Source organism: Somniosus microcephalus, chromosome 7 (assembly GCF_052327205.1).
Source record: "Somniosus microcephalus isolate GS21.2 chromosome 7, FLI_Smic_1.0, whole genome shotgun sequence".
Lineage (NCBI taxonomy): Eukaryota > Metazoa > Chordata > Chondrichthyes > Squaliformes > Somniosidae > Somniosus > Somniosus microcephalus.
Window position 1 is genome coordinate 252,854,795 of NC_140993.1, and position 25,713 is coordinate 252,880,507.

At 45.8% G+C, this 25,713-nt stretch overlaps 1 protein-coding gene across 1 annotated transcript in view; it reads right to left on the bottom strand.

Annotated features, from left to right (window-relative positions):
* The window catches only part of ofcc1 (orofacial cleft 1 candidate 1), a 398,354-nt gene that overhangs the window by 63,854 nt on the left and 308,787 nt on the right, over positions 1-25,713 (bottom strand). Inside the window, exon 22 of the mRNA XM_085993614.1 lies at positions 1,220-1,426. Coding sequence (XP_085849740.1) covers positions 1,220-1,426 — 207 coding nt within the window. The remainder of the gene's footprint in view (positions 1-1,219; positions 1,427-25,713) is intronic.

A 25,713-nucleotide genomic window follows, 5' to 3' on the forward strand; every position in this document is an offset into this window, starting at 1 on the left:
GGATCCAGGGATGAGGGATTTCAGTTACGTGGACAGACAGGAGATAGACTTAGAGCAGATAAGGCTAAGAGGAGATTTGATAGAGGTGTTTAAAATCATGGACAGTGTTGATGGAGTAAATAAAGAGAAACTGTTTCCATTGGCTGAAGGGTCGATAACGAGAGGGCACAGATTTAAGGTGATTGGCAAAAGAACCAGAGGCGCCATGAGGAAAAGTTTTTTACACAACTGATGGTTAAGATTTGGAATGCACTGCCTGATCGGGCGGTGGACACAGATTCAATAGTAGCCTTCAAAAGGTAATTGGATAAACACTTGAATAAGAAACAATTGCAGGGATATGGGGAAAGAGGCGGGGGAGTGGGACTAACTGGATTGCTCTTCGAAAGAGCCGGCGCAGACTCGATGGGCCGAATGGCCTCCTTCTGTGCTGTACTGTTCTATGATTATCACATTGCTCTTTGTGGGAGCTTGTGGTGCGCGTTTCCTACATTACAACAGTGACTACACTTCAAAAGTACTTCATTGGCTGCAAAGCGCTTTGGGACGTCCTGAGGTCGTGAAAGGCGCTAGAGAAATGTAAGTCTTTCTTTTTTTAAAGCAGGTCACCAATATTAAAGTTGTAAGTGCAATTAATAATTTCTATTATTCATAAAATTACTTTTCTTTAAATGCCCAGAATCTCTCTCTGTGACTGAATAAATTTCAAGAAATATTTATTTGCAATTGGATAATGAACCTCATACATTTTTCTGGTCATAAAATTCAAGTTACAAATTACCTGCATTTTATTGCGCATGGTAAAACATGTTACTGTACCCTACTGAGTGAAACAATGTCACAACGTTTCATCGCCAGTAATAAAAGTGTAACACAAAACTGATGACAATTTGGAGGAAAGGAGAATCAATGTGAACACATTACTGCTCAGTAAAAAAAATGAAGATGAATGGTGGCAAACTACAATATGGATTGCTGGAGATATTCTTTTGAGCTCTTAAGGACCGAGTCTGACTTGTGTCGCTTGACAACCATTCCATTTTCATGTAAATTATATTTTGTCATGTTGTGCCAGTGCAAGGGGAAAAATAAATAAATACACGTCTGGTTAAACCATTCCGTATCTAAACGCACACAACATTTTCTAGGCGTAATCGGTTAATGTTCCAGTTTGCAACAACCCTTAAACGAGGCTATAAAATATATTTTCTTTAAATACCTCAACAATGGCACCATCAGGCAGTCGAAGGAAATGCCTGTACAGCTCTTGCAAGCCACTGAGGTGTATGATGTAGATAGACACATGTGTGGTGATCTCTCCGCAGCCAGCCTCTGCTCCAGAGGTTTGATTGTGCTCCTGGGGTCCACAGCTACAGGACGGGTGTGCGGTGAGCTCATCATTCCAGATGTAGTCGTACACTGCCACCTAGTGAGATAAGGAAGACCCCCCCCCAAACCCACCACCCCCCCCCATATGAGTTTGATTAGACACTGTTCAAAGACGCATCCTATCTGAACAGCTCACAGCAAACCTGGAAAGGTTGTGGCACATACCTGCATCAAATTATTGTTATTTAGTATTTCACGTCAGTCAAGACAGCTTAAAGCGCTTGGCATGCATTCCATGTATTTATGTTAAACAGGGAAGTGGGGGGATGCTGAATGCAAAGGCTTTTCTAATTTGAGTGCAGCATGTCAGTAACTCCCAAATTCAGTGGAAATGGGCACATTTTTTAAAGGGACAAAAAAAAGTCAGTATTAAATAGTGAGGCCCAGCTCAGATAATTAAGAGAAATGGCCAAAGGTTTTCTACATAGGATGTGTCAGCCGCATGAACAACACATGGCTCGGCTCCAACGTCTTAGCTGACAAGAAACCGCAAAATATTTTCTTAGTGTTCGGTAACACACCATTGAAAATCATCCTTTAGTGCAAGAAAAATATATGAAAACTGACAATGAAGACAAGTAACGACAGGCTGGCATATTGCAAGTTTTGGAGAGTTTGTTTGCTGTAGTCATGGCTCCTAATATTCCTCATGAGGTTTCTTTTAATATACTGCAATTCTTTAAACATTTTCAAAGATTAGCACTGAAGGGTGCCACTTGTCAGGACTCTCGTTTCAAAGATAATACATTTGCAGGATTCTGTTGCTTTTGTCGAACAAGGTTGAGCTCCTCGATGGTGTTCTTTGTTTACAAGTGCTGGAAGCCTCCACAGCCCGCACCTACCTCCTGCTGTTGTGATTAGCAGGAAGTAGGAGTGTGGAGTGAATAAAAAGTGCAATCAATGAAATTGATTCCACCAACTGCAAAAATGCATAAATAAATAAAATGCTGAAAATGGACTGTCCTTGGATCTGAATCTTTAGATCTTTTCACATTTGTGTTTACAAATAAAAGATTGCGTTCATGGGGCCTTTGAGCAGAAATGTCTCGAAGGAATTTCTCGCCTGTGCTTTAAAAAGTGTTCGCTACTCTACAAGGATTATTAGACTGTGCGGATGAATAAGTGTAGGTAAAGGTCACAGTAATATAATGTGCTAATCTAGCATAAAGCTAAGGAGGTGGCTGTTTGGCACTGCAATAATGGCATGCAGAACTTAAACATGCCAAATTGCACTCAAGATCCACTAACTCTTACAGAATTTACCTTTAAATGTGCCCAATTAAATTTAATTTATGACTCAGTTCTGTGATGGTACAAATTTAATTCAGTTAGGTGAGATAGCAGAGTCGATACAAGGCTCATTAATATACATTATTTTTCACGCAGTGACTTGTTATGATCTGGAATGCACTGCCTGAAAGGGTGGTGGAAGCAGATTCAATAGTAACTTTCAAAAGGGAAATGGGTCTCTACTTTAAAAAGGATAAATTTGCAGAGCTATGGGGAAAGAGCAGGGGAGTGAGACTAATTGGGTAGCTCTTTCAGGGAGCTGGCATAGGTTCGATGGGCTGAATGGCCTCCTTCTGTGCTGTGTGATTCTATATGCTAACACGAACATACAAAGATAGTTGGACTTAATGAAAGAGCACAATGGAGAGTAGGGATCTGCGATGATAGAACTATGCATAGATGTGTACACCCAGTGCAATAGTTTTACTGTGTGAGCACGACAAGTCGGGACAGGCAAAAGATCAGTGCTAAGCTGAACAGTTTTGCCTATTCAGCACCTGCTCAGGTCATTGACTGCACAGTATTAAAAACTCTGCAAGTGAAAGCTCCCAACATTTTTTGATCATTAAAAACAAATTTTCAGAATTGCTCCTTCCTACATTTTTTTTTGTTTACTTGCAGTTTTTGAGTGACCTCATCCAGACGCGAGCAGGCTGCAGGCACGACAGCAGTAGTACTCTAAGGGGGAGAAATTCAGTATCGCCCCACTTGGGAGCGGTAACTTTTTTAAGCTGGGAAATTTAGCGCCAGGCGCTAATGAGTCCCAGCTTTTAAAAAATTGGGTTTTCGCGCTCCAGGAATCAAGTGGAGCGCTAAATCAAGCAGGCGGGGTGGTAGGTGTGCAGCACTGCCGTGTTGGAAGGCTCCTTCCCTCCCTTAAAGGGAAGGACCATCGCTGCAGGCTTTGCATTGGGGATACTTACCTGGTGCCCGACGGCAGCCGTGATCTGGCCTGATCAGGCCGATACACTGCAGCAGAGTGCCGGGCTGATCGAGCACTGGCGAAGACAAAGGGGGGGAAAAAAAGACAAAGAGCATTTCAGAAATTTTTTTTTTTTTTTACTTACCTCGGCCGCCTCGCTTTTAAGTATCGCCCCCAAAGTGCCCAGCCTCCCGATGAACGCCTCCTGCAGCTGCCGGTGTTTTCGCCCGGCGATGCTGCAGGGAGCGAAACCGAAGTTCGGTTCCATGGCACTACCGCTGCGCAGCCGGATGATGTCACAATCTCCGGGTGCAGGTGATCATGGCGCTAGGGGTTGCTGCTGCCGCAAACCGCCAGGTGAATTTTGCGGACGGCGGTAACATCGCCACGCCCAGGCGGTAAGTTGTTAGCGCCCCATTAGCGCCCCCCTGGAGGTGCTAACGGGAGGCGCTAACCAACCAAATTTCTCCCCCATTGCCTGATGCTTCATTTCCACCCAATCTGTCTCCCGACTCCCGACTCCCAAGAAAGGTTTATGGGACCTGGGAGACACAGGAAAAGGTTGCATAAAGTATTTTGCACTTTAATAAAAAGGAGGGAAAAAAAGATGTAAAATAGTTAGAATACGGTATGTTGGTTAGAACTAAAATAAAACATAAACTTAAAACAGTAAAAAATAGAAGAGGGAGAGAGCATGAGGGGGAGGAAGACAAGGGCCTAGAAATTGGGTTGGGGCGCCAAAGTGGCGCAAAAGTTGCCTGAGCGCAGGATTTAGCGCAGCATTCGAGGCTTCAGCGATCGTCAGATATTCAGTTTCAGTGCCCCTCGAGGGAGACGGGGCGAGGCTCGAGGCGCTCCGCGTCCCTCTTAGGGCGCTGAAACTGATTATCGCAGCGCAACATGCCGCAACGCCACACGCTGCGGCACGGCACGCTGCGGTACTGCAGGCCTTCCTCCCACTGTTAAGGGGGAGGTGCCTGCAACAGCGCGATCCCCGATCGCGAGTGCCGGCAAATGAGCCCGGCACCAAGGAGAAGTGCCGGGCTCTCGGGAAACAGCCGGCAATGCCGCGGGGGTGGGGGTTATGAGGCCGGGGACGGAGGTGCTGGCAGGCCCCGCACCTCCACCTTAACTTGCGCCGCTGCCGGCAGAGTAAGGCCCCGTGAACCGGGCGTGGGTAGCAAACGGCGCAACTGCAGCGTTCGCTACCAAATATCGCAAATGGGGCGCTGCGCACACCGATGACGTCATCGGTGGCGGCGCAGCGCAAAAGGCTAACGCCACCATTATCGCCCCAACTCAATATCGCGGGAGGCGCAGCCAGTGGCGCTACAGCTACTGCCTGCCTCTTTAGGCGCTAACAAGTGGCGCTACTCACCCAATTTCTCCCCCAAGATTTTTAAAAGTTTTTTATTTAACTTTTTTAAAGGGTTTTAATTTTGTAGCATATTACAATGTAAAGCTACTTTTGACTATCCATTGCCTTTTATTGCTGTGCTATTAGAGGTGTTTGAGCATTGCAGTATGTGAATTGAATACTTAAAATAATGGCTTGCCCAGGGTGACTGGAATTCCTTAGAGTTGCTGGCAATCTAAGGGGTAACAACAACCATATTTATATGTTTATATTCCACTTTTGATGCAATCAGTTAAAAGATTATTTAGCTGAAGAATAAAGCAAAAGGAAACTCTCTTCAGAAAGCTTAGCAAGAAGTGAGTTAAATATTCAGAAAGATTCATTTGTTTTATTACTACGGATACAAGCAAACTGGTAAAATCCATGTATAGTTAATCAGTGCACCCTAACTGATGCCAATCTTTATACACATCCTGTATTTATCTATGGATATTCATTTGAAGGGCTATAATAACAATGTCTGAAACTACTGAACCTGGAAAAACAAAGTCAATTTCTCTTGAGTAAGAAAGACTTGCATTTCTATAGCGCCTTTCATGAACTTGAGAGGTCCCAAAGTGCTTTACAGCCAATGAAGTACTTTTTGAAGTTCAGTCACTGTTGTAATGTAGGAAACATGGCAGCCAATTTGTACACAGCAAGGTCCCACGGACAGCAATGTGATAATGACCAGATAATCTGTTTTTAGGTGTTGTTTGAGCGATAAATGTTGGCCAGGACACTGGGGAGAACTCCCCTGCTCTTGTTCAAACTAGTGCCATGGGATCTTTTACATCCACCTGAGAGAGCAGATGGGACCTCGGTTTAACATGTCATCCGAAAGACAGAAGAAAGTAGTCCAGTAATGCATATCCACTCTGTGTTTTATGATTGACTTATTCTATGCTTTGTGATTGATCCATCCCATATTTTGTGATAGATGTATCTAGTTAGGTGTTTGGCACAAGTAGTGGTCAGAATAAGATGCACACATGGCTGAAGAAGGCTATCTCATTCTGCTACAACTTGCTCCAATGGTCAATCACTGAGTTTTCATAGAGAAATTCACATCCTGGGTAACCCTACCTTTCTAGCTGAAGGAAGTGGCATAGAACAAATATGCTTACTGAAAGAAAAACTGGGGGAAATTTTAAGAAGCAATCAGTCTGCTACGCAACACTGGATTATTACTTGCACTGCAGTACAGTGTAGGACATCTACGAAATTATTGGTCCAGATTTTGCGTTAATAATAACGGTAAGGCTAACAGTGCTCACCGTTATTATGGAGTAAATTGAACAGCAACTTCCGGAGTACACACATGCGCAGTTAAACGCTGAAATCTGGAAGTTGCCGTCCAAGTTACCTTGCTTCTCCACAGACTGCATTCTAAAAGTAACTTGCTGATAGACTCGGCATTGAAATACATGCAAAGGCATGAAGTTGGGGCACTTATCCACTAGTTACCCACTAAACATTCCAGAAAAATTTAGGGCTGGTGCATTCAGGAGTAAGTGAATTTTTAACAGCGTGAAAAGTGATGATTACTGCGAAACAACCTCTCTGGCCCTGAAAATTTAATGTTACAAGTGTGGAGTCTCATTCCTTCAGAAGTTAATTAGTGTTGGAAATATTAAAAAAATAAAATTTAAAACATTTTATTTTTACTTTTTCTGTTTCTTTTATCTCTCTCAATTCCATTTTTCTTTCCCAATCTTTATTTTGCTTTCTGTACATGATTTAAATCTAAATTATACTTCCTGCTTTATACTTCCTGGTTTGGACACTGCATGGCTCAGTGACGATTCTTGCATCTGATTGGTTGAAGAACCTCAATGTTTCTTACTATCCAATTTCTAGTATCATTTTTGCTCTACGTAAAACTGAAAACCCAGATGGAATTCTAAGCTGCAGAAATGCCCAGTATGTCATGTCTGAACCTAACCAGAAGCTATCTATTTTAAACCTCTAAAAATTAAAAAACTACCTGTGTTTCCTTGATTGATTCAATAACTGGCAGATTATGGATTTCAATATGAATGTGAGGATTAACCATCTGTAATGAAATTTATTGCTTTTTCCTCAATGGATGAAAGCACCCCATAAACCAAGGTAAGAGACAATACCTGGATGATGACCTTGAGTAACATCTCTCCTTCACCAATGGATGCTATTGGGAAAGTCTGATGGTGCAGCACATTGGAGCTTCAAATGGTTGCTTCACAAAGTGATATGAAGCATAAAGCATGTTTGTACCTGCAATTCTCCTCACACTGACTGTTCCTATCTCAGCTGTATCATTACAGGTAATAACCAAACAGGTACAAATTTCATTCAGTTCGCTGAGATATCAGAGTCGCTACAAGACTCATTAATATAACATAATCATTTGACACCGAGCCACATAAGGAGATATTAGGACAGATGACCATAAGCTTGGTCAAAGGGGTAGGTTTTAAGGAGCGTCTTAAAGGAGGAAAGAGAGGTAGCGAGGCTGAGAGGTTTAGGAAGGGAATTCCAGAGCTTAAGGCCTAGGGAGCTGTAGGTAGATATTATCTATCTACATAATATAGTATCTGTAGATCGATAGATGGACGTTCAAGAGTGCTTTCCCAAAGGGAGAGAGTAAGCAAAACTAAGAGGCCAGTAACTTAGGCCTGCTCTCATTCAGGTCTTAGTGGCCAGTGAAAGAGCAGCAATATTGGGGGCCGAGAAGAAAGCCTCCAGCCTACTCTGTTGGCTGGAAATGGCATATAGTGTAAGGGGAGCAAAAAAAAGTGTATACTCAAATAACTTGTAGCTAACGGGCTCTACTCATATTTTACATTTAAATAGGAGTACTGTACCTAAACTGAAGGCCTGAGCAGCCCCCTTTTTAATTCACTTACAAATGGCCCTTTCTGACGCGGCTCTGTGAACTTAGGATTTGCTCATCTTTCAATACATTTCAGTTTGGTTCCTAACCCACAGGAAAAACCCGTCAATATAAAGTGTCTCAGCCTCACCTCTAATTTCCCCTGTTTTGTCTAACGTAAAAAGAAAGGCTTGGTCCATCCGTCAGTGCTGTGCTCTGGGGCTATGCCATGAGGTAAATGTGACCAACTACTGCCAGAAGGAAAACATTGGAACCCATCAGTATGAATGACAGAAGAGTTCCTAATTATATGATGAGAGAGGATCAAAGTTGTGATGGCAAAAGTCGAATATATATATAATACAAAAACAACTCGCATTTATATAGCATCGTTAACATAGTGAAATGTCCCAAGGTGCTTCACAGGAGCCTTCAACCAAAATTTGACACTGAGCCACCTCAGGAGATATTAAGACAGGTGACCAAAGAGGTAGGTTCGAAAGAGCATCTTAAGGGAGGAGAGAAACGTAGGGCCAACATTTGCGATCGGAGGTTTCCCGTGGGCGGACGCCTCCAACCTGCAAAATGTCTACGCATTTACCTAGTGGCCCGGGGAATACGGAGGTTTGTGATCCGGGGCCTCTCCGGGTCCACGTGGGCAGAGCCTCACGTGTCCCAGGGGGCGCAAATGGTTTGTAGGCGCTCCTGGGAGCACGTGGGCCAGCCCAACCAATAAAAGGGAATCCCCATTCATGCTTTTGAAAGTTCTGTATGTACGGAACTGTCATAAGTATGAATGGGAATCACTTAAAAAATACACCAGCACATGAAATATATATATTTTTAATTACATATTTAAAATTTATTAAAATGCCATTGAATTAAATAAAAATTTAGTTTTCTTTGAAAATAAATTAAATGTTTTTACGGGGCTAAAAATAAACTTACCTTTTTGAAGAGTATTTTTAATTTAGAAGTGAGTGATAACATTTTATTTTTCTATTTTTTAAAACCCTTATGCTGGTAAAAGCAGGCCTTACGCCGCTTTTACCAGGCGTAAGAATTTGACAGGCTTTCAGTGGGCGGAAGTTGGGCAAAGAGCGCAACTCCCCACCCGCAGAGGCCCTTCTCCTGAGGATGCGGAGGATCTGTCAAGAAAATTCTTGACAGATCACAAGTGCCGGGTTTCAGCGCATGCGCTTCGCATGCCTAAACCCGGAACTTGCGCAGCCCCTACGGGCGTGTGCGCACCTCGTACGCAACCATAGGGGTCGCAAAATACGGCCCGTAGAGAGGTGGAGAATTTTAGGGAGGGAATTCCAGAGCCTAGGGCCCAGGTAGCTGTAGGTAGATATTATGGCCTCGATTTTCATTGGGCCGTGAGGCAGGCTTTTAGGCATGCGGGGGGTTAAAATCGCAAAACCTAGGGGTCGCGACCCCCCCCCCGCCTGGTTCCCACCTCCACGCCATTTTAACCTAGGTGTGGCTGATTGACCCGAATCAGTCCCGCCTGCAACAGGTGGGACTGGTCTTTAGGGCCCTTAAACAGCACTGATTGGCCTTTATAATCCCATTTTAACAGGCCCTTGCCTGTTTAACCCTTTTCTCACGCAAAACGCGCCTGGTGGGGATGACACCTGTGAAACCTGGCGTGAACTCTATTGGCTTGCTGACTATCAGCTGCAGGCCCAACATTAAAGAGGATATTTGATCAGTCAGCATTTGCAGGTGGCAGGACTTTGTTGTCTCAGGTCTGGGGCAACTTTTAGAAGGCATAACCACAGCTGTGGAAGTTTGGAGCCTGACACCCATCTCCAGTGTGAACTCCTGCGAGACCCCTCTCGTCACCCTCACTCAGCGCTTCCTCAACTGAGGCACCTACCAGAAGCATGGGAGGCCTTTTTTTCCTTCCCCTCTTGGCATTAGAGGACCTCCAGCCCCATTCGCAAAATGACACACGCCACAACTGCAGAAGTTGCCATCAGAAATGTTATTTACAATAACCAACTGATGGCATTTTTTAAATAAACACATTTCACCCAAGTGACTACCCTTGTGACTATTAGTGCTTTATTTTCCTCTTACGCGTGCTCCTACGTAGTGGTTCCCCTGTGAGGGCTCGCCAGCAGTCTGCTTCTCCTGCGGCTGTGCAGGGGTTGAGACCTCTATCTCCATTGGGTGTGTACTCCGGTGGGGCTCTGACCGAGGGCTCTGCAGTGGCATGGAAGTGTGAGCGCTTGGGGAGGAGCCCCCACTTCCTTGAGGGCTGCCACCAACCTCCCTCTCATGGGTCAGGTCCCCCTCAGTGCCTTCAAGTGGCTTGAGAGCACCTTGCTGCACATCGCGGGGGCCATGAGGACCCGTATCTGCAATGGCAGTCCTACTCAGAAGGGCTTCCATGAAGGTCTGGTTTCTCTGTTCAATAGATGCCCATCGCTCAAGTGATGTCATTCTATTCTGAACACTCACCATGTTTTCCATACCCTGGCGACTAACCTCCTCCATGGCCGTAGCCCTCCTCTCCTCTACCGTAGCCCCCTTACCATGGAGGCAGCAATCATTTCCACGTAGGTAGCCATCCTTTCCATGTTGATGCATTCATGCGCCAATGACTCCACCAAGGCTCTGCTCGTGGTCGCTATGGACTCCTCCATTCGCTCCACACTCACAGCGACCCTGGAGACAAAACCTGCCAGAGACTCCTGCATCTGTGCCTGGAGTTCCATCACCTCTGATCTTACGGATGGACCCAGAGGCAGAGGGTCGACATGCAGCTGAGCCGAGCTGGCAGAGTCCTGCGCCCTCCGACGAGGACTCTCCACTGCTGTCCCTGTCTCCATAATCTGCTGATGCTCACTTGTGAGCTGTGATACACCAGGTGACAACTCTACTCTATGTCCCGAAGATCCCACCGAGGTGTGAGTGTCTGCGCTGGTGCTGGGTGCGCTTATTTCTGATGACGCTGTGCCCTCAGAGGTTGCAGATTCCTCTGAGGAGTCTGGCTGCTCAGGCTCTTCCTCCTGCACAGTGGGGACGGGAGCTCTCGATGGTCCTGTGGGGGAGTCAAGGAAAAAATTAGAGATGTGATGTCAAGGTTACATGCACATTGCATTTTGCAGATGATCATAAATCCATATGATGTAGTTTCAGAATCATTATCAGTGACTCATGCAATGCCAATGAGAGAGATGGAAAACTATTCTGTCACCAGCTTGCGGGGTGCTCCTGCCTGTCCTTGCCCAACGTCCACATCTCGGTCAGCCCTGGCAATCTCCAGCACGCCTTCCTCCCAGGGGGTGAGCTGGGCTAATGAGGGCGGCCCTCCTCCTGTCCTGGCTCGCTCTCTCCTGTTGTGAGCTCTCTTTTCCTGCAATGAGGGAGACAAGTGGAGGTTGAGTGAGAATGAAGGAGTGAGTGCAGAGATTGCATAACATAGATACTTAGAAGGAGACAAAGATGGAGTGAGGTTGCAATACCAAGGGCCCTCCCTGTGTGTAGTCAGTTGTGTTCAAAGCATCAGAGTGAGAGGGAGTGTGAAGGCTGCATGGTGGCATCGTTCTGTGAATGTGAGCATAGAGAGAGAATGGGTAAGGGTGCATGGATGTGAGTCTCTAGTGGGATGTGCAGGAAGAGATTGCTAAAGCTGAGTGCTGATGAGGAAAGGCAATGGGGATCAGATTGAGGGTGATGGAAACATCATACAGTACTTACTTTTCCAGTGCGAAGAAGGTCATGGAATCTTTTTCTGCACTGCAACTACATTCTTCGTGTAAGCCCCAAGGAGTTGACTTGACCTGCCACCTCTAGCCACATAGCCTTGGTCTGGCTGGGAGGCCTCTTCCTCCCTGAAGAAGGGAAGAGGACCTCCCTGTGGGCCCTAGCACCACCCAATAATGCCTGTAGTGAAGCCTCATCAAATTTAGGCGCAGATCTGGCCCTCCCGCTGGCCGTTCCTCCTGCAGGCTCCTGTGCCATTTTAATGTTGAAGGTTGGAAGCCTGCAGAGGAAGCAAGGTTTGCTGTGGACATTAAAAGCAGCAGCAATGGTGACGTCATATTCTGCGACTTTCTGACTGGAAATACTCAATTGCCAAGGCTTCCCACACGCTGGAAATCAATTGGCCAATTGTGTTAAATTTGCATCAATCTCACAGACCCATTTACAATCGTGTTAGAATCACTAAATTCGGGGAAACCGCCAATTCCCCGCACCTGAACTAAAATCGACCCCTATATATCTATCCAATACAATATATGTATGTAGGTAGATAGGTAGATAGATATGTAGGTAGATAGATATGTAGGTAGATAGGTAGACAGACAGACAGACAGACAGACAGATGTTTAAGGTTGTTTTTTTAAGAATAATTGTTTTCTGTTGCAACATTTTTGCAAAAGATGTGTGGTGCAAGTCTTTTTATTTAAGAAAAATTAGAATCTTAATTCTCCAATTACTCTACTGGGGGGAATAAAGAGTCAAATTAAAAATGTTTTAGAAATCTCAGAATCTTCCCAGAAATAATGAACTTTGGGAATTGTCTTTTGGAGCCTGTTCTTTTTAAAACTGGTCACCTTAGTGCTGTGTGAGGCGAGTGACTGATCCTTGGGATGTCATGGCCCTTGGAGCTGACGTAACATTGCTGGAAGTGCAGCAAACACTCGGGCATGCTGAATACTACAATATCCTCTTTTAAAGGAATGTGCAGTCGGGATGACGGCGAACTGGCAGCGTTCGGCGTCATTCCATCTTTGAAGCTGACTGCAACTTCGGGACATGCCATATGCGGAAATCCAGAAGTTGCGGTCAGTCAGTGACAGCTCTGACACAGGCTGCGCTGTGCGCCCCGCCCCCCCACCCCTCCACCACACACAGAGCCGGCAATCTGTGTAATTAGCCAAATCATTGAAGCTGACAAAACCTTCAGCTCTTCCGCAGTAAGTACGTTGTCAAATTCCTCACTAAAAGTTAGACCCAAAGGGATTAGGTGTAACTGGGGATTTGACACCGTTATTGCTGCTAAACAAATGTCAATGGCCTGGAAAACTCATTTTAATTTTGTGCAGTGTAAAATTTGTCCATTTTAATAAAAATTAACATTTTTAAGAATCTTTTAAAAAAGTTTGGCCTAAAAATTCAGTATCGCCACGTTTGGGGCGCTACAGCCGGGCGTTCGCTAAATTTAGCGCCCGGCGCAACTTAGCGCCACCTTCGCCGAAATTGAGTTGCATCGCCCCAAGAGGTTGCTACTGCGCTAAAGCAGGCAATGCACGACTATCATAAGGTGCTAAGCCGGCGAGCCGAGGCACTAACACCGAGGGCGGGCGCAGCGCAGGTGCGGCGAGTTGCTGATTGAAGGCAGACACGCTGCCACCAGTCAGCTCTTAAAGGGGGAGGGTCGATTTGTTTGGCTGGCACACCCTGCACACTGCAGCCCTGAAGCAAGGCCTGACCATTGCTGGTTCATCAGTTCTACGCCCAGGACCATGGAGAAGGCCGCTATTCTTCCAAATCCCATTGCACGCTCTTGCTGCTTGTCCAGGGTCATGGCGAAGGAGATGTACTGACGTCTCCTTCTGAAAAGGGCATTGGTCACCTGTCGGATGCAGCAATATACCGCGAACTGGGAGATGTTGGCAATGTCCCCAGTAGCGGATTGGAAGGAGCCGGTGGCATAGAAGTTGAGAGCCACCGTCACCGTCACTGCCACCGACAGAGACATCCTACTCCTCAGCTGTGGCTGCAGATCTCTGCGAAGCAGGTGGCAGGTCTCAGTGACCACCTCCCTTCTGAATCGCAGCCTCCGAACACACTGCTCCTCAGACATGTTCAGATATGAGAACTGCTGGCGGTATACGCTGGGTGGGTAAGGCCTCCTGTGCCGACACCTTTTGGCCCTTCTCCGTCTGGCCATGACTGGCACTCTCTCACGGTGTCTCTGAGCCCTTTGAATGCAATGCAGAAGCCCAACGTTTCCACCCATCGCAGCCCCCATTATATGTGGCGACTCAAGGCTATGGCACTGAAAGTTAAATCCAAGTGCAAAGCTCTGGCCTGAAGCCAGAAGTACCTGTGCGAGCACTGAGTCAAAGCAGAAAGCTCTCCCCCTTTCTCTCTCCAAATATCCATCTCTCACACAGGATTGGCACAAAATGGCTGCCACTTATAATGCAGGAGGAGTCCCCTTTAAATAGCGCCCCCCGCGCCCCGCAGCGACTGGGAACTGTTCCCCTCTACCAGTTGCTGGGGGCGCCAGGCACACAGAAGGGCGGTGCCACTGAAGTTCTGGTTCGGGGCGCACCAAGGGCGTCGCACCATGAAATGGCGTCAGGATCTGCGTGCGCAGCTGAGCGGGCACTGCAGTTTTGCACCGCTGCTAAATCTTGAGTGAAGTTCGCGAGAGGCGCAGATCGCGCTGCGCCCGGGCGCTAGCCGCTTAGCGCCCCACTTCTCCTCCTCCTAAGGTGCTAGCGGCTGGCGCTAACAACTGAATTTCTAGGCCAAAAAATATTTTAAAAAGTTAGAGGGAGAAATTCGGTTGGTTGCGCCAACCATTAGCGCCTAAAGAGGCCGACAAGTGGGGCGCTAATCAACTAGTGCCTGGGCGCAGCGATCCTTGTGCCTCCTCCCATATTGAGCGGACATTTAGCGCTGGTGCTAAATCTTAGCGCCCGCTCACGGGCGCAGGCAGATCATGACGTCATTTCAGTGTGCAACACCTTTTGGGCGCCCCGGACCAGAAATTCAGTGGCGCCCCCCTCCGTTCCGCCTGGCGCTAATAAGGACAGCTTACCTGGAGCGTTCCCCAGCCGCTCTCGGGCTGGGGGGGGCGCTCTTTAAAGGGGACTGCTGTGGTTTAAAAGCGACAGCCATTTTTGGAGCACAACTTCTTCGAGAGATACAGAGAGTTGCTGAGAGCCCTTTCACCAGTGAGCCAGCGCTGGCAGAAAAACTTCAGCCTTCTGACCATCACCTTGCTGTTGGTGAGCTTTTCAAACGGGGAAATTTTCTGTGCGCACTTATTATGGGGGCTGCATTGGAGGCAAACGTCCTGCTGCTGAATCATCTGGAAAGGGCACAGAGACGCAGGGAGAGAGGGGCAGGCATGGCCAGACGGAGGAGGGCCAACAGACGTCGCCACAGGAGACTGTACGCTGCCAGGGTTTTCCGACAGCAGATCTCATACATGAGCATGTCGGAGGAGCAGTGCATCAGAAGGCTGCGCTTTAGAAAGGAGGTGGTGAGTGAGCTGTGCCACCTGCTTCAGCCAGATCTGCAGCTTCAGCTAAGGTGCAGGACATCTCTGTCGGTGGCTGCGAAGATCACTGTTGCCCTTAACTTCTACGCAAGCGGCTCCTTTCAGGCCGCAACTGGGGACATGGCCAACATCTCGCAGTTTGCGGTGCATTGCTGCATCCGTCAAGTCACTGATGCCCTGTTTAAAAGGAGGCGGCAGTACATCTCCTTCCCAATGACCCCGGACAAGCAGCGGGAGCACGCAGAGGGCTTCGCAGCAATAGCGGACTTCCCCATGGTGCAGCGTGCCATTGACTGCACGCACGTGGCTTTGCGGGCACCTGTATTGAATCCGGAGGAGTTCCGCAACCGCAAGGGGTTCTATTCCTTGAATGTCCAGCTGGTCTGTGACCGACAGCTGATCCTCGCAGTGAATGCGCAGTTCCCAGGAAGCAGCCACGACGCCTTCATCCTGCGCCAGACTTCTGTTGCAGACCTTTTCGAGGCCCCGGCTCACCCAGGAGGCTGGCTTCTCGGGGACAAGGGCTATCCTCTGTGCCTGTGGCTGATGACCCCGCTCCGTTCGCCCAGCACCCCTGCTGAAGAACGTTACAATGCGAGCCATCAGGCGACGAGGAACATTGTGGAGCACACAATCGGCATGCTGAAGCAGCGGTTCCGCTGTCTGGACCATTCCGGAGGAGCCCTGCAGTACTCGCCTGAGCGAGTCTCCCACTTCGTGGTTGTATGTTGCATGCTTCATAACCTCGCTATCCTACGTACCCAGCCAATGCCACCAGACACTGAAGCACCAGCAGAGGAGGAGGAGGACCAAGATGGGAGGGAGGCACAAACTGGAAGGGCCGTCCGTCAGAGGCTGATCAGAAGTCGCTTCTAGGCCCCTCTCACGGAATGCTTGCTGCCATTCCAAGAACTGGAATGGAACCGTTCTGATATCCCAAAGCCTGTGAAGGGCAAAATGCATGTAAATTGCAGGCAAAATGCATGTAAATAGCAGACATGGCCATTGTAAATAAAGAAAGTTGTTTATTGTACAAAATGTGCTTCCTTCCAACAAAACAAAGCAATGGCAACAGAAAGCAAAACTAACACACTGACACATAAGTGACTCGCTCACCCGGGAGACTCTCCAAAACATAACTAGCATCCAGACCAGCATCCTCAGCCTTGATTTGTACAAATAAGACGTTTCACCAGCACCTTCTACTCTTTCCCCCTTGATGGTGATCTGCTTCTCTTGCGAGTTTGGCCCCTTCCCTCCCTGCAGCTCCTCCGTAGTGGGACCCCAGTGGCTGCAGCAAGGCTGGGGGAGGCCTGCTGGCTGTCTGAAAGCGCAGATGCCCCTGGGGCCTGGAGGGCCCGGCTGCTGACTGCTCCAACTTTGCATGGGTGGAAGCAGTCTGTCCTGCACGTGGTGGCAGCTGCAGTGGAGACGTGCCAGCAGTGGCATCAGGAATGCTGTCATCCTGAGAGCGGACAGCAGCTCCCTGGTCGGCTGACACACTGGCACTCTGACGGGCCAGCACCGCAGCATGCGCAGCAATCGGCTGGTCCACAGATTGCTGGCCTGCTGTGGTGCTGCAAGGGCCCCGGGGAATCCTGCCTGATCCAGCGAGGGTGGCAGCAGTCAGTGGTCGTGTGGCCTCAATCTGCGCCTGCATGAGACCAGCGAGTGACTGCGTGGCAGCACTCAGCACTTCCGTGGCAGGTGCCAGTGCTTCGGTGAAGCCCTGGACAGTCCTTTCCAGTGCTGTCGCAAAGCCCTGGACAGTCCTTTCCAGTGCTGTCCCGAAGTCCTGCGCACTCCGGGCCTGTGCTGTGCTGAAGCCTTGGACACTCCTTGCCAGTGTCTCGATGGATTCAGGCATCCTTGCCGCTGCAGCCATGAGCTCAGTATGCCTCAGCCCAGCCTGGGCGCTCATTTCTGCGAGGGCACGCACCTCCTCTGCGCTCTGTGCAGCAGCACTCGCGGCCTGACTCGCCCTCCGGGGAGACGGCCCCCGAGCTTCCCTACCCCCCTTGCATTGCTGCAGCCCACTGGTTTCTGGAGCTGGTTCCTCCCCAGAGCATTCCCCCCCGCTCCCCTCCAGGGAAGTAGTCTCCCCAGTCTGCAGATGGGCTGGCTCGCCTGAGAGTGGTAGGGATGGTCCGGCTTCCTCCTGCTCATCACCTCCAGAGTCAGTGGCACTGGCAGCTTGAGGGCCCGGCTCCCAAGCTGGTGATGCAGCATCTGAAAGCAGGGAGGTTTAGTGAAAGGACAGGGTGGCAGCAAGGGATGCATGAGTGCTGCAATGCACTGACTTGAGTCCAAAGTGAAAAAGCATGCTGGTGGGGGCAACAAGTGGAAGGAGAGAGCTCAGAAAGGTGATGACCTTACCGTCGCTGTGCACAATGGGGTCGGCGGCTCCAGAGGTGACAGGACCACTCATCCGGCTTCCAACAATCTGGTGGACTCGCTCCTCGAGGTCTGTGAGGATCTGCAGGTGAGGCCGGCCTCCTCCGGTACGAAGCTGTTCCCGACGGTTCCTGGCCAGCTTGGCCTGCAGGAGAAACAACGGGTAGTGATGAAAGAGGCTGCCCTGAGCTGACATCACATGCCCCCCACGGTAGAATAGCCCTTACATTATGCACTGAGCTGAATGTGCGTGTGTGTATAGAGGGGCCGATTGGCCTACTCCTGCTCCTATTTCTTATGTTTCCACTAAAGGCCATGGGTGCAGGCTGGCAGATAGCCATTGCGGCTTCGCACACCCTCTGGCCATAAAGTCAGGTGCAGATGGAGGGATGAAGATGATTGTGAAAAAGGCACTTACCCTAACGACCCAAGTGAGGTCGTTGAACTTCTTCCTGCATTGCACAGGAGTCCTGGGTACCATGCTGATGGAGGTGACTCTCTGGGAAACATCCCTCCAAGCTCGGCGGTATTCCCTCTGATGAGGCCTCCTGCCATTTTCGGGGTAAAGCACAGCTCGCCGGCGCTCCACTGCGCCAACCAGAGCATCCAAAGCCACATCACTAAAGTGCTCCGCTCTCTGCCTGACCCTCTCCATGTCTGGCAAGTTTAGAACGCCGCAGGTAGGTCAACGCCGATTTTGAGGCCTACAAGGCGCAGAGCGTGGCTGCCGATGCTAATTGACCCGCCCCTTTAAGAGCTGGCCGGCGCCAGCGTGTCTCGTGGAAATTGATTACTGATAGCACCTGCGCTGCGCCTGGCCGCCGAGAAATTGAGTAGCGCCGTCGGGTTAGCGCCTTAAGAGTAGCGTGCAGCGCCTGATTTAGCGCCGCAATCACCTTCAGGGGTGCTGCAACCCAATATCACGCGAGGTGGAGATAAATTGCGCCTGGCGCTAAAGTTTGCGCACCACCAGTACTAGCGCCCCAAACGGGGTGATACCGAATTTCTCCCCCTTAGAATTTTAAGAGCTTACTCACGTCCTGTTCGCTGTCTGTGAGAATTCTGCCTTTTGACTGGCTGCTTAGACAGCCTCTTGATGTCACAGCAGTCTGCACAAGGGGATCGCCACTAAACTCCGTTGAATTGAACTGAAGGTCGGAAAACCCCAAGTTCTCGACACAGGGATCGGGAGATCCTTGTGTGAAGCGTACTTCGGGGTCAGCAGAAAAGGCCTTCACTTCGCTGCTGAGCGTAAATTCCGGGCCCATCTGAACACAATCATGAACTTAGCAAAACTACTGAAAGGAAACTAGCCAAAAGCAATTCATCTGAATATTTATTGAACAAACAAATCAGTTATGGTTTACTACTAATCAATGGTAACAATCAGTAATTATTACACTTTCTACTTAGTCAACGGCCATCAGCAATACATCTTGATTGTTGGGACTTAAAGCTAATAAGTGGAAGTGATAAATTCTATGATGGTGCAAGGGATTAGACACGCCAATTTTGTAAATTCAAAAGAGAGCCTATAGTTAAGTGATGAACAATATGTATTTTTGGTAACTAATGTAAACCATCTTGACAATTTTTTAAAAATGCAAGTAAGGAATTGTATCTGATTGTAAAGCCAAAAGCTTTTGTTCTCATTTATTCCTTGTCAAATTGAAGGATGTTACTGTTATTGAATGAGTAAAAAAAATATAACAAAAGGGTAACATTAATGGACTATAACCAATCCTTTATTTTGTTGTTACAGCAGATTGACAGTGAGCAAAATATATTGGTCTTAATATAGAATTTCAGTTCAATTTGACCCAAACTGACCATCCAAACAGAAAGACTGGAACCGTGCAGCCAAATTCATTCACACCAATAAAATGTGTACCATCGCCTAAATTTCCCAATTGTTGATTAAGAATTTTTGAAAAAGAAACCTGTTTTTTTTTTTTTTACAAACGATGCAAAAACAAAGTGAATCAAGCTATGCAAACCAGTTGTGAGCCATCCCAACCTAACTGCTCAGGTGCTGGTGGGTTTGACTTTTCTGGCTCAGCAGAACACTCAATCTAGCTGTTTCAGACAACTAATATATCAACCACCAGATGTTAGACCTCCATGTAGAATTGAACCTCGAGTTTCCCGATAGTTTAGTGAGTAAATGCATCATATGCTGTAGTACTGAACCATGCAGATTAGGAAGGTCACAGAGTCAGTCCCTGATCTGCGCTGTACACATCTGGAGCAACAGCAGTAGGAACACAGGGACAGGAGCAGGCCAGTCAGCCCCTCGAGTCTGTTCCGCCACTCAATTGGGTCATGGCTGAAGCTAGGAACTGTGGAGGAGCAGAGAGATTCAGGGGTCTATGTCCAGAAATCACTAAAAGCTAGTGGACAGGTACAAAAAATAATTTAAAAGGCTAATGGATTGTTAGCTTTTATCGCAGAGGGATTGGAATGCAAAAGTGATGCTTCAGTTGTACAGAGCCTTGGTCAGACCCCATCTGGCGTACTGCATTCAATTTTGGGCACCGAACCTCAGGAAAGTTATATTGGCCTTGGAAGGTTCACCAGAATTATACCAGGGCTTAAAGAGTTAAATTATGAGAATAGGTCGCATAAACGCAGCTTGTATTCCCTTGAATTTCAAAGTATGAGGGGGCGAGCTAATAAAGGTATTTAAAATGATAAAGAAATTCAGTAAAGTGGGGAATCCAGAACAAGGCTGTATAATCTTAAAATTAGGCCATTTAGAAGTGAAATCAGGAAGCACTTTTTCACACAAAGGGTAGTGGAAATCTGGCACACTCTCCCTCAAAAGGCTGTGGATGCTGGGTCAATTGAAAATTTCAAAACTGAGACTGATAGATTTTAGTTAGGTAAGAGTAATAACGGATGTGGAACCAAGGCGGGTAAATGGAGTTACGATACAGATCAGCCATGATCTAAGAGGCTGAATGACCTACTCCTGTTCCTATGTTCAAGGACCTTGGAAAGGAAAGAAAGTTTTCTATGCTGCTGCAATAGTGTTTACTCTCCAATCACATTTGCCCGAGCACCTTCCATGGGCTGCACTCCCATCTATCCATCTACTGACACCTTTTCAAGCTGTTTTTTTATGACCTAGATTCAGAAATGTTCAAGTGCCTTCCAATCTGCAAACCTTCCTCACCAAAAAAAACAACTGAGTTCTGATTGTGCTTAGTTGCAGGAATTAGACTTTGGAGCCTAAAGAAACAGGTCTGCTCAGGCCCATCTCCACTTCAGCAGCAGAATAATACATGGCATAATGTTCCTGTCATTGTAGAACAGAGTTTCATCCAGTTTGCCTTGAGCAATCCCATGGGAGATCCACTATTATAGAAACTGCAGCAGTTATTCTGTAACTGTGCTGCTCACTGACTGCGTTCTTGCCCAACTCAATACTGAGAGCTAGTCATTCTCTGGAGGGTAACTATGAAGAACAATAATTATAATAAGTTATCTGATAATGAATTCAGCATGACTTTGTTTTCTGAGCTTGAACTAGCCAGATGAATTAAACTGTCTTTGGGGCAGAGGTATTGCGCCCAGTCTAACATCTAGATGTCTTGTGAATTCCCTCCCCTGCCCCTCCCCTGACCTGTTCCCAGTATTACAGCTGATGGATGAGAAAAGGAAGTTACAAACGACAACCAAATTTGATTGAAAGACAAGAGGGGAAATTAACGGATTCCGATACTTCCCGAGAGAAATCCTGCTTCGTTGTCGATAGTTAATGGAGCATATCCCCATTTAGAAAGTTCTGTAGCAAAGAAAGTAAAAATCAAGATTATTTATATCTATGAATATATGTATTTACTTCTGTTATGTATATGTTTTATGTGTATATCTTGTGTGTATATATATATATAAAAATGTATCGCAAGCATGTTTAAATATATATAGTGTATGTGTGTGCATGTGAGTTTAGGTATGTGCTTTTCTCTATTCATCTATGTCACACAAAGGCACAACACTGTCAGCTTCTTTCCTTTAACCTTTTTCATTGTAGTCAATGAACTAACTGCTGCACATTAAGAAAGTAATGAGTCTACAGTGTAAACATTACAGGTCTCATTAAAACACACAAAAAAATCTGCAATACATTTATCGCCATTTATGGATGACGCTCACAGATTTTTTTTTGCACTTCAATCACACCCGGCATTAATTTCCAAGGGAAAAAATAATTAGGATCTCACTTTTCAGAAGACTAGAGTGAAAATGTAAACAATGCTTCCCTCTGGGCTAGTGCTTTATCAATTTGACAGGTGCATTTGAATTTCCATGGGTGGGGGACATAATAGGTTATTTATGTGTCATTCTAACAGAACGGTCTGGCCGTCAAGATGGACAGCAGACTTCACCCACATTAAATTCTGCAACTAATCCCCCGATTTTGACCCCTGTCAGCCTCCTCAAATGTACTTTGCAACAAAAAAAAAGCGCACGCTGCAAACAAGGTTGGGACTCTCACTATTCCTCCTGTCTGTTTCTGCCCTGATTTAGTGTCATGAAAAAGTGGACCCTGGTGAAATCTGTTGCTGCAATGTGAAGCTAGGCAGGGCGTTTGCCGCTTTTGGAAAATGTTCCTTTCGAGGACTCCTGCTCGATTTAAAATGAAGGGTAGTGCAGGCAAGGGCCGCAAGCCCAATGACTGGTAAGGAGAATATTTTTTTGAAGGGCACAGGCACTCTGTTAAAATAAAGCACAGTCAAACATACCTAATCATTTGGATGGTGAAATGAAAACAGTGCAGCAACATTTAGAAGATTCTGCTCTGATTTTGTGAGAACGACAATACCATTCTGAGGCAACCAGCAGATATTTAGACAGGCATCACTAGGCACCAATATTGTATATTTCAATTTAACACATTTGGAAGTCTGTTCAGCTGCTGGTTCTCATGGTTCATTATTTTCTGTTAAAAATAAGCATTCACTTGAAGCCTGTTGATCGAAAAATGAGTTCTAGGAATGCAGAGAAGAAAACCTAATAACCGTACACTAGTCCACTAGGCAATGTGACCAGAAATAGCACATTTGGGTTGCATTTTATAACGTGTCAAGGGGCCACAGTCCAAAATCAAAACTGGTAAGCCAAAAACATAAACAAAAAGAAAATAAAACAGAAGTATATTTTACAGTTACAATTAGAATTAAAAACAAGACAAATTGCACCACTTATTCTGCAGTAAGGCAGGTTTGAATCATACTGTTGTCCGGCTAAGCTACTAAAAATCATGTCTGCAGCCACTAGTGTAATTTAATCTTTGATTCATTTGATTTTTTTTTTTTAAGCATGTTGCTTTACATTTCAACAATGCAGCCCGAGCCCTTATAATCACATTGTTCGGTCTGCCTTTGTCTTGTTCCTCTCAGTTCTCTTCTGAAAACTAAAGCTACTTTTGCAACAGAAAGCGTGCATCTATCTGCCTTGTGAATGCCCTGCATTCCCCCTGTGATACTGAGCAAATGGAAACAGACCGAGCAGGTCAAAAAAGCAATGTGCCTTTTGTTACCCGTGTGGGTTGGTTTAATAAACTACCAAGATTCAATCGCATGCAAAATACAGTATTGGCATTTTGAGCTTGAAGCTTCAAATCAAAGCACGGCTGGGGAAAGGAAGCTGTCTAAACAGTACCTTTGCTTGCAGGACACTTGCATTTGTAAAGACACTGCGAAACCTACTTTTAAAAGATGTATATAACATTATACACCAAATGGCTTGGAACATTATTTATTTTAATACATTTATTTTAACAAAATTACAAAAACCTGTCTTAAAAAGCTACCTGGTCAGTTCCAACAATAAAGTTGCTTCTGATTTGTACCTGTGCTAAGAGGCCCACGTAAAGTCAGTTTCTAGGCATCATTTTGAATTTAAAACAGTTTCCACCAAAGGAACAATTTAGCAATCATTGTACGTTCGGATTAAAACAAATGATCCACCTGAAATGGTGAGTTTTGTGGCTCGAGTGAAATGTCAGGAAAGCACCATAGCCCAATTATCATATTCTCGCTTCCTGTCTCCCCATCGTCTCTAAAGAACATCTCTGTGGAAAGAATGTGCATGGATAAGATTCTGCTGCGAGACAGATTACACGGGATGGGACAGATATGAGTACAATGCCAGCTCAGAATCATGGAGAAGAATTGCTTGCATAAGAATGACATGAACCATGAGTACTTACTCTTCATTAGGGAGCCAATCTGTGCCATCTAACTGATGACAGATTTGCCCAAAAGAATAGTTGCAAACCACCTTGGATTTTAACTGTTTGCCTGTGGTTACAAATTATCTGGATGTGAAGAAAAAAAACTATTTGGCTGAGCAAACTTTGATGTGGCACTTACAGATTTTCTGTTGTGAAAACATCTTGAGGGCAATCAAGTGCTATTAACACATGTCAGCGAAGCTTCATATGAATTACTACAAAAATTACAGATAACCACATAGCTTTTCCATCACTGTCCAAATATTCTGACAAAACAGTTTGCATATCTATGCAAGCATTATAGAATTTAACAAAAGCCCCCTCCCCATATTACAGGGACAATAATCACAAGGATGACATGAGACAATTAATTAGATCCATCTGCATGGCTGCTTTTAAATAATTAATGTGTTCATTATGAACTTGAATTGATTGGTATACTTTACCTGAAACAAAACATTCACCACTACACCTGTAGTGTTCTGAGGCCGCTACCTCTGGCTGTGAATGAAAATGATACAGTTCCCTGTTCTGGCATTAATCAAGGAGCATAATATGAATCGCATTTCCTCCTTTATTTTAATTGCAAGGACATATTATGAATACAGTGTCTGAAATGTATTTTTAATGAAAAATACTACATCTTGACCTAATCATATCAACCTTATTCCACCTAATTAAGGATGCAAAAATCATTACAGTTGCAAAATATTAGTTCCAGCTCCATCAAGCTGCTAGCCTCTCCTTCATGAATATAAATTTTTTTTATTCCGTGATAAATAGTTAATGAGGTAAAAATGACAAAATTTGCATGTAGGCAAATTAGTTTAATAGGAAGATGACTTGTTTGACTGGAGAAAGTGACCTTATCCCTGGCAAAAAAAAGGCTTAAACAATTATGAACAGAAGGCACGACTCTTTGTGGCCAAATGAACAATGCCATATCTCAACCTCGTGAAAGAAGACTGAAGTGAAATAAAATTGCATTTTTATCATCATGCCAAAAGTATTTAAATTCTAATATATTTTAGCAGTCTGCTGGCAGCAAATTAAAGCTAAAATAAAGCAGGCTATGACAATGGGCCATTCACATCCCCCATATACGGTAAGCGAGGCAGGTTTTACAAGAAGCTGTAGGATTTATTGCCACAGATTTGCATGTGCTGCCTAATCAGCATCCCCCAAAATACTAAAAAAATGCAAACAATATTAGGGAAACCCGTTGCAAAAATATCTGCCTTCGTAATTGTTGAATCAAGTGGACGAGATCATTTAAAAGGCTGAGGAAACTAGATTTTGTTTTTTGTGCTGCACTCTGTCAGAAATCTGTATATGTATCATAAATAGATCCGATTCAGCTTTTGGAGAGGATAGACCATCAGCTCCAGGGAATCTTGGCAAAGTAAAAGACTAGGGTTTGGCTTTAATGTGTTTCATTTTGTTTCTTAAAATAAATGCTGTAATACTTTAAAGCTGCTCCATTTCTAATGCAAGTTTAATTTGAATGTAGGCTTGCAGGTCTTTATATAATCAAAACGGGAGTAATTCTTAAACGGCACTGTGTAACTATAAATTCATTATTAAACATGCTCGGTTAAATGAACTACTCTTCTAATTGTTGGACATCTTTCTTCCTTTTCTAGAGGCAAATCAGTAACTTGCAAGAATTATTATTTTTTTAATAGTTTGCTTTCTTCGCTATTCTTCCTTAGTCCTCCTCTAACAAAAGCTTCTCACAGCCAAGCAACCTCTGTCATTCAGGAGAGAGGGGACAATCTGGGCTATGCACTACTCTGAATTAGCATTGACGTCTTTCTACAATCAACTGAAGGCGCATTTACAGTCAGTTAACTTCCTCCTCTCCTACAATGATGCAGTCCTCATATTATAGTCAGGTTATCTATCAAGCAACTCAGGTGAGGGCTGGCAAAATATACTCCCAGGCAGCGACAGGCAGGCCCGTTATCATCTG